Source organism: Glossina fuscipes, unplaced genomic scaffold (genome assembly GCF_014805625.2).
Source record: "Glossina fuscipes isolate IAEA_lab_2018 unplaced genomic scaffold, Yale_Gfus_2 60, whole genome shotgun sequence".
In the NCBI taxonomy this organism is placed as follows: Eukaryota; Metazoa; Arthropoda; class Insecta; order Diptera; family Glossinidae; genus Glossina; species Glossina fuscipes.
The window spans coordinates 5,889,380-5,899,132 of record NW_023998432.1 but is presented as its reverse complement, the minus strand read 5'-3'; the positions used below and the strand labels follow the sequence as shown (position 1 = coordinate 5,899,132).

General features: G+C 32.4%; 2 protein-coding genes across 3 annotated transcripts; one reads left to right on the top strand and one right to left on the bottom strand.

Moving 5' to 3' along the window:
- The first annotated feature begins 907 nt into the window (after positions 1-907).
- Positions 908-6,469, top strand: LOC119637556 (zinc metalloproteinase nas-14). 2 transcript variants are annotated; one of them, XM_038033643.1, is made up of 5 exons: positions 908-1,094; positions 1,170-1,343; positions 5,677-5,837; positions 5,923-6,198; positions 6,272-6,469. In XM_038033643.1, the coding sequence occupies exons 1-5, from the start codon at positions 950-952 to the stop codon at positions 6,449-6,451; spliced, it is 936 nt and encodes a 311-aa protein (XP_037889571.1). In that variant the 5' UTR covers positions 908-949; the 3' UTR covers positions 6,452-6,469. The 2 variants fall into 2 exon arrangements, with proteins under 2 accessions (XP_037889571.1, XP_037889572.1); XM_038033644.1 differs by having other exon boundaries at positions 1,021-1,101.
- LOC119637555 (serine/threonine-protein kinase fused) lies at positions 6,385-9,753 on the bottom strand. Its single transcript, XM_038033642.1, has 9 exons — positions 9,358-9,753; positions 8,601-9,185; positions 8,369-8,541; positions 7,708-8,307; positions 7,496-7,646; positions 7,298-7,426; positions 6,945-7,236; positions 6,597-6,889; positions 6,385-6,534 (listed from the first exon to the last, which is right to left on the bottom strand). Exons 1-9 carry the CDS (start codon positions 9,466-9,468, stop codon positions 6,484-6,486), a joined length of 2,385 nt encoding a protein of 794 aa, XP_037889570.1. The 5' UTR covers positions 9,469-9,753; the 3' UTR covers positions 6,385-6,483.

Genomic DNA, 9,753 nt, shown 5'->3' with positions numbered 1-9,753 from the left:
TATTTTGGGCTATAAATTGAAAGGTAAGAACAAGAGAATGAAAGAGTCAGACCAGATTGTACAAACACGGAAGCAAGACACAACGAGAAAATGTAAGCAATAAAAACAAAAATGAGAAGAAAGAAAAAACATCACAAAAAATAAGAAGAAAATGGTCACGAGCTACGTGATTTAAAAGGAAACAAAAAAAAGAAAAAAAAACGACACTTTCGAAATATATTAAACGTTTCGTCCTAAATTAAATATAACTTCTGTGGTATTATAAATCTTTTCATGGCTGCTTGAGAACTTTAGATTTTATAAATGCTTTAATAAATGGATTATTTTCGTACTTGCTTGATAGGAATCAACAGAAAACAAGCATGCCGAATTTTAGCTTTCTAACCTAATAATTACATTTTCGAGAAATTCAATAACTTACCTGCAGACGGACGAGTATAAATATTTCGAGTAAGAAACTCATACACACCATCATCCGTTGTTCCATATTGTTTGAAATAAAGAAATTAGTATACAATTATTTTCCAGTGGTAGACTGAAAAAACCATTTGTATGCAGCGCAGGTGCAGCGTGAGCGAAAACAAAATATATAAAAATATATGTAAGCAGAATAGCAACAAACGATGATTAGCTAACCCGTTATTGTCCCAAATTGAACTTGTACAGACAAGGCGAAACAAAATAGTTTAGTTGGTGCGATATAGGAAAGAAAAAGGCAGAAAGACTTTCAGCGATTTTTGCTTTTGCAGGAATTGCTCAACTAACGTTAAAGATATTTAATACCGTTTTCATGCGTGTTTTTTATAGCAAGAAAAAAACTATAAAAGGCCTAACAAAAGCCTAAAACTGTTTCTTTAGATTTTGTCGCAGAAGAGTTAAATTTAAAATTTTAGTTTAAGTTACTTTTTTTTAATTTGTTGTTTTTTAAAGGCGTTAAAAAGTGAAATTAATGCAAAATTTAAATTACTCGTTTATTTTTTTATTGTTTTGCGAGCAAATAGCTTGTTGCATAAATGCAATCAATAAATGGGATCCGGTGAAACCCCCCAAAGCTCGTTGGGGACCCAATATGCAAATGCTACGATTACACAACAGTATGTGGTAACTACGCATTAATTAGGTGCAATACAACGCTTTCTTTCTATAAAACTCATTTTTGTTATAAACAGCCCCAGCATTCGATTATTGGTCAGAGAATCACGAAGAAAATATCTGGGAACTAAGTGGTTTATTTGAGGGTGATATTATGTTACATCGCGACTACTTGCGTAATGGTCTACTTAATGAAAAATCGACTTGGCCCGATGCCACGGTACCATTTTATATTGATAGCCATGATTTCAGTAAGTACATAATATCAATATATATATCAAATACTTGCTAATCATCAACGCAAAACAACAATATAGCGCAATATTTTTGTTGACATATGTGTACTTAATTAAAAACAAAGAATGCACATATTTGTTCAATTGATATTTGCATTGTGTTTAGCATTTTAATATAATTTAGAATAGAATTTAACTATAAAAGCAAAACTTAATTTATACAAAAACTTATTATAAAATATATGTATAACAAAAATCCTGTTTTCCTGTGTAAACCAGCAATGTTATTGATATCAATGGCGGCTTTTATACCATAAAATGTGTATATAATATGTAAACTATTGAATCTACATGTGAAAATTTAGGTTTATGTCTTTATTTCGCAGCTTGCGCTGGTAGTAATGACAAACATATGTCAAAGGCAAATTTTAATCAAGTTGTCACTTGTCACTTTATTCCTTTGTAATCACAGTAATAAATAATGCTATTGACTCGCCTTTATTACTTGGTGAAATAAGCTTTAATGTCCTTAACCGCTTCTCTAAGCACTTTATCTTGGTTAAGCTTAGTCAGTGTAAATATAATTATGAGCTGTTTAATCCGCTCAGAGTAGTTTGCAAGAACCTGACGTCTATCATTTATTCTCGTTATCGGACTCTTTAAAGTCTATTAAAGCAACTTTGCTTAATACGTGCGATTTACCTATGTCTTACTTAAACTAGCTTTTAACCTTGAAAATTCCGTTACGATTCGAAAATGAATTATTGTTAATTATTATCGGTTGCCAGACTTGTGCATATTTACGATGGCTTAGGGGTTCATTTGCAATTTGGTCCTGTACCGGTTGTAAGTGTGGCTCTATGCTGACTGTGATTATTAATTTAATATAAGGTTTACTTTAAGTGCCAATTGAACTCGACCGTTATTTGTTCAGTTGAGTTTTATGTATAAGTAGAATTAAAATAAATAAATAAAATAAATAAAATATATTCACTTTCGCTTTATTCTTTATTATTTGTATATATATTGTTATTATATATATTATAATTATTCTTTATATATTATATATATATATATATTTATATACAAATATATTTCTGTATAAATGTATATTATATATAATCTAGCCCATGGAATAAAGCGACAGTGGATATATATATGGAATAAAGTGACAACTTGATTAAAATTTGCCTTTGACAAATGTCCATATGTCAATATTCCATATATATATATTATATACATACTATTCCATATTATATATTATATATATATATATATATATATATATATATATTATATAGATATTATTCCATGGACTAGATTATATATAATATACATTTATACAGACATATTATATTATATTATTATTATAAATATATATAAATATATAAATATATATATATATATATTTATATATATATTTATATATATATTTGTATATATATATATATAAATATATAAATATATATATATACATACAATATATATTATATATACATATACATATAACATATTATATTATATGTATGTATTTATGTATTGGTATATATTATTTACAATCTATCCAATAAAGATTATAAGTAAATAGAGGTGGTTGCTGCCTAATGGGCATAATAAATATAATAGTACGATTATGATTTTTTCATGAACAAATAGGTACTACACAAACGGAGAGGTTTCATTGGATAAACTTATGCTAACAAAAACTTAATTTTTAAATGGTACATCCAATGCACATACATAATCTTGTAAAATTTTTGCCTACAATGTTGTTGATTTATTTATCCCTTATTCCAGCTAGACATACATCTATTTGCCATTTTCTCCTGCTATTTATAATCATTTGTTCATTTCAATTTATATGAACGTAATTATCTAATTTAAAAAAATATCAGGTTTTTGCTAATGCAGAGTGCAGGGTTAATGATCCCATTACATTAATATTTGCTCTTAACATACGGAATGTGATATAAAAGTTTGAGCAATGACAGACTAACAGACGTAGGTAAACAAATTCCCGTTAATCAAGAATATACATACTTAATGTACATTTTTCTAATTCTAAACGTTGTCGGCATTACAAATATATTGAAAATATAATATATCGCAGCTAGTGAGTAGAAAACTTGCTCACATTTTCTTCTCGGTAAGAAGATGAGCTATTAAATTTTAACTTCTCTTACGAAGACTTTCAAAAAAGTTGGGAAAAGGAATTCTTAAAAGTTCCATAAACGCTGGTAAACTTTTTCAACAAAATAAGCATGTGCTATAGTAAAAAAGTAAACCGTGAATGTTTATCTCATTCTGCTCATTTTTTTCTTGAATTTGTTGAAAAGCAAAAACGAACATCAACAAGACCTATGACTGCGTTGATCTGAGTAATCTAGGTTAAATTCTTAGAGTTTGAAAAACACCACTTGAGACTTTGGATTTTAAATTTTCTCAGTTCGCATCTGACATGGTTGAAGTTCATACGGCACTTCCGAAGGGAGCTGCCTAAGTCCCATTGTCTTCAATCTATATACGGCGAACAACACGTCTGTTGCAATATTCTGACGACTTCCTATTGGTTTCTGCTGAAAAACTTTTAAGAAAGCAGTTGAGAACCGGCTTATACGGACCTTAACCTACCTACCTCACTGCCAGTCCGGGTCAAACGTTGTTAAATTGATGAATTGCCTTCAAAGAGGGCTGTCCCCAAAGAAAGAATTCACAATTTACAAATCATTTCTTCGTTCAAAAATGGTATTTTCCTTCTCCAACAATTGCAATTCTGCGGACTGCGAAAACAATACAGACTTTTCAAAACAAACTGCGAAGATAATGTAGAGGTCTCTCTCCTTCGACTCGATTCTAAGACTCACGTCTAATGAACTGCCGACCCCTGAGAGGACTTCACTTCTTATTGCTAAAGAAATTGTGGAAGTAACAGTTATCGCTTTTTAAAACGATAGTTTCCAGGGCAACCGAAGTCTCCAGCAACTATAGAAGTTGCTGTTAAAAACTTTGTCGTATTTTCGACAAATTCAATTGTATTTCAGTCTGGAGATCTGTACAAAGTATATACAAAATATATCTAAATCTCTTCATGTCAATAGCCAATACAAAAAATAGTTTCACAGTTGGATCTTCGAGCTGTTTGCCGGGAAAGACTTCGATTATATCAAAACAATGACATAACAATTTATGACACTGATCGCTCAGTTGGTCAAAGAGTGTTTTTGCTGTGGTAAAATACCATCAACAAATCGGCCAAAAAATTTGGAAGAGCTTTTACTGAGGTTCTAACCATCAGGCAGGCGGTTGATTCTGTCAAATCTAAAGGCATCAAAAAATTCTGACAACAGACTTTAATCAAAAAACGAAAGATCCGCACAGCATGTTTATGTTTGAAATCCATATGTTAACTAATTCTAACATAGATGTATGTCATCAGGTGTGGATACTAGGTCATTATGGCTTTCATCTAAATGAAAATGCTGACCTTTATGCATTTAAAGCTCGGCTTGATGAAGAAATGCTCTTAATCAAATTTTCCTCAAAGACACCTTCCGTCTAATTCGAAATAATATCGTGCAAGACTGATCTAACAAAATGAAATCAAGGCTGTTTTTCACAGCATCCATACTTTCATGACTTTTAAATGTCTTTCTGATGTTAACTTTACCAGATGGAACATTACGGACTTATGTGCAATCATGCATTTGACAAAGTTTATTTAAAGATCATCGGAAGGGCATCATCTGATACATGTGAAGAGTGTCGCACAAAAAAATATATTATTTTTACGTGCAATAAATAAATTCAGTCACACTAATTATTCATTAGAAAATAAAGGTATCTATACTATCTTATATGAAATCTTCTGTGCTCACAACAAAACCCATCTTAAGCAGCTAACTGCTTTGTTAAAACTGCTGACTACTCTCACCAAGTTATCACAATTATCATGAAACTTTTTGTCCTATTTAGTCGTATTTTTGCAAAATTTCATCAATCCACAAATCAATAATTGCTATACAGCCACAGGTTGATATAAATATTCTGGACTAAGCTCCAGAATGAACAGAAGTGAATGAACTACTACAACATGAATTACTCCTAATCAGGATAGATTAACATTATTGGATCAACAATAAATAAACAATAATAAGCGACGCGTGATGTGCACCATCAATTTTTTTCTAATAGCCCTCTTTACTCTTGCTATTAACCATAAACCCTAACGTATAACTCTTTTTAAAAATTCATCACATTATTGAATATATTCGTCTTATTCTTAAGAGGCCTAGTCCATTCTTCTAGCTAATGGTGGTTATTTTCTTTGTCTATGTTTTATGTTTAATAGATGAAGCACAAATCATGCTATTACTCAAAGCTTTCAAAGAATATCATGAAAAAACTTGTATTCGTTTTCGACCATATGAGAAGGGTGACAAAAACTGGATAGTACTCAAAGGTAATTATTCCGGCTGCTGGTCCAGTGTTGGACGTCGCCTAGGCGGACAGGTAAGATCGAAAGAAAATAGAAAAGAAAGTATAATACATAACTAAACAAAGCAAAATCATTCGATACGATATTATATTCAACAAGGTCTTAAATCTAAATGCACCGAAGTGTGTAACGCATGGTGTGATAGTACATGAACTTCTACATGCTTTGGGTTTCTACCATCAGCAGTCGGCAACAGAACGAGATGATTATATTAAAGTTAATTGGGAGAATATTATACCGGGTCACGAGCACAATTTCAACAAATATGCTCGTACCCATGTCAGCAATTTCGGTGTGGAATATGACTATCAAAGTGTTATGCACTATAGTTCAAAAGCTTTTACAAAGAACGGTGAAAACACTATAGAACCATTGGTAGGTCAAAAATAACAACAATAGCTGAAAGAAAGGATAAAACGAACTAAAAAATTACAATAATTTATTGTAGGATCCGAATGCTTCTTTTGGACAACGCAAAGGTCTATCCCAAAAGGATATAGCAAAATTGAATAAAATGTACGAAGAGGATTGCAATGATCTTGACGCGCTTAGCTTTAATAGCTTACCCAATTATTTAAATGATATAATTGATTATTTTCAAGGTACACTTAATAGCTATTTTCGGTAAAAAAGAGAATAAAAATAAAATAGCAATAATAGTTAAGTGTAAAAACTAAACTGACACAATTCCGCAAGAGTATTTTCAGCTTCCTAAAACATGAAAAAAAAGTTTAGAAATTCTGTTTGCTTTCACTATCAGCAAATACTTCTACCTGTTTAACTTCGGAGTTATCATCTTCAGCTAAGGTTTCCATCGCTCTTTTAAGGTCGCTAGACCAGACTTTTTGCAAGGCTCTCATGCTGAACCGTCCAAGCAGACGTATCAACATGCACATGCGCAAACGCATCAAGTCGTTTTTATTACTTAGCAGATCAGGCAAATTTACTTTATCGGATAAGACAATATTTTCTACCAGCTCCGCATTTTCAGGTAATTGTCTTAAGACACAACCTAGCAAAGCCAAAACACAATTCGCTATACGTAAGCCAAACGAATTCTTAAAGTCTGAAACGAAAAAAAGAGTTTATTCGATGCTAATGGAAATTTGATAAAACAAAACCTTGATTTATAAAAGTAATCATTAAGTCATCAGCTGCTAAAATAGCTACGGCATCACAAAATTGCGATAGAAATTGTAACCTTAAGTGAACCAAATGACAAATAAGTTCGTAGAGTCGGGAAGCACATTTCATCTCTTCATTGTTTAGTTCACTGAGAGCTCTAAGTTGACGCTGACTAGCTGTCGAGTGAGCAGGAGGTAAGGAAGCTGTAGAATCGTTAATATTTCGTTGATAAATTAATAGCTTGGAGGCATACATTAAATTTGGCACTAATTTAACATCGACATATACCTAGGGAAAAAGATTTTCGAAGATTTCTTAAAAACATTTGCTTCACGACTTTCATTTTTACCGTTTTGATAACCTCTAAAATACTAACAGGCTCGTTTAAAACGAATGGCAACGCTAGCAGCTGGGCCACACTATCCATAACTTTAGGTATTGCTTTAGAGTTTCGTAAAGGGGCGACAATAATGCTGACCTAAAAGAAATTAAAAATGTTTCTAGTTTTCCGATTTCTCTTCAATCTTATAGTATTTTCTAATATTACCAAGTTTTGCTGTTTCAGAGACTCCAATTCTCCATCTAATACTTCCTGTATAGAACGGTGCAAAAAGGCCAACCATTCATCATTTTCAAGCGGAGGACTTTGAGATTCATCACAAGAATCCCATCCTGGCAAAAGGCAAGGTGGTGAATTTCTAAAATTTTCTTTACAATAAAGACCGTTTCTTATTCCAATTCATTGCAGTAAAAACTTACTCCATATTGCGCTTCTCTTCTAAGGATAGCATCGAACATCTCAGTTGCCCTACTTTGCTATCCTTTGCACCTTTATTTCCTTCCTTTTTGTAAACTTTTTCACTAATTCTCCTTGCCTGTTGTTGTTGCTCAGTTTCTTGACTTTGACCCAAGCGTAACGAGAAATTATCCAAATTTTGACTTAACTTACGCTTTTCCAAATCTTTATTACGTGATTTGGATAGTTTAGGCTTCGATAGATGATTTACAATTTTGGTATTGGTGTTGGCAGTAAGGGTAATATTGAAGTTATCATTTAAGTGATTCAAAATCATATTATTGTTACCACTGACAAAACAAGTTTGCGAATTAACAGCCGGTTGGGCAGTCAATTCGAGTATTTTTGTGTCAAAGTCGTTCGATGCTTGATTATTTTCTTTAAACGATTGTTCGATAAATGGCACTACGACGCGATTAAGATTCTCTTCAATATCGGTTTCTAAAGGGTCAAGATCACTTGCTGGTATAGCGTTAATACTGTCACGCGAGGTGCTAAGATTGTCCTCCATTTGATCAAGTTTTACTATCTGAAGATTTTTTGTTATTTGTTTTAGGTCCAAACTGAGAAGAGAAATTAATTCATTACATTTTGAAACTTGGATAAAAGCGTTATAGGCCTCACGTTGCTTTCGCGGTTGCAATAACCTTCGTTTTAGACTTGTTGGCCTGTGGATTAATAAAAGGTGAATTTTCCGCCTTTACTCCGGCTTTGATATACAATTTCCCATCTACGAAGGGATGACAGAGTATTTGAGTCCAACTGGTACGCAATGAAGGATCTTTTTCCAATAAACCCTTTTATATCAAAAATAAATTTACCCGATTGTGTCTTAATTTTCGGTGTTCTTTCTCACCTGCAGGAATGATCTACAATCACTGGTAAGGAAACTTGGCCATTTCACTTCTTCATGTTTAATCATTTTCACCAAATGTAAGATTGACGTTGTACAAAATGGTGGTTGACCAGCTATAGCTTCGTACGAAATACATCCTAATGACCACAAATCAGCCTGATGATCATAGGGGCGTTCTGCCAATAATTCAGGTGCCATATACAAAGGAGTGCCTTTAATAGATGTCAACACATGGGTACCCATAGTCATATTACGAGCCAAGCCAAAGTCACAGAGTTTAGCATTTAAGTCTTCGTCCAGTAAAACATTTTGAGGCTTTAAATCGCGGTGCAAAATGCGATATGAATGCAAGTAATACAATGCTGAAACCAAATGGCAAATTAAATGTTGTGCCTGTTCTTCGTTTAAAGCACCATGACGGGACATGTAGCGATGCAGGTCGATAACAGCAAATTCAGTAACCACAACCAATTCATTTTTGGTCTCAAACGATTCCAGCATTTCAATCACATTGGGATGCTTGAGTTGTGCTTGTATATCGCATTCGCGACGTAAATTTTTCAATTCCCTACTAGAACGGCCACGCTACATACATTAATATATTAATATAAAAAAAATCGTCTTTTTTTTAAGAGCGTTTAACATCTTTTGTTTCCTATATATATTTCCCATACATATAAGCCACAAATCTATTGGCTTAGTCCATCTCCATTCAACATACCAAAAAAAAAATAAAATATGTTTCCCATATATTTACCTTTGATATTACTTTAATCGCCACTGTTTGGTCATCATCTTTGCGTGTCGCTTTATAAACACGTCCAAATGAACCTTCCCCAATAAGCGAATTTACCGTATAACGATACATTTTAAAGCTCAGATAACTTATTTATAATTTGAAATACAATTGGTCCATAATTTTTGTGACTTCTAATTGATTTTTTCCTTCAGGTCTTTTTTTTAACTTGTTGCGTGTTTGCAAGAAATCATATAAAAGCACAACTTCTTCTTCTTCAGAGTCAGCAAATTGACAACAGATGACGTGCTGAGTCGAGTAAAAAAAGACTCAATGCGAACACGAAGTTCTTTGTTTGAACTATAATACAGTTGACAATCACCTTAATTACAAATGAGTACATATATATACACATAT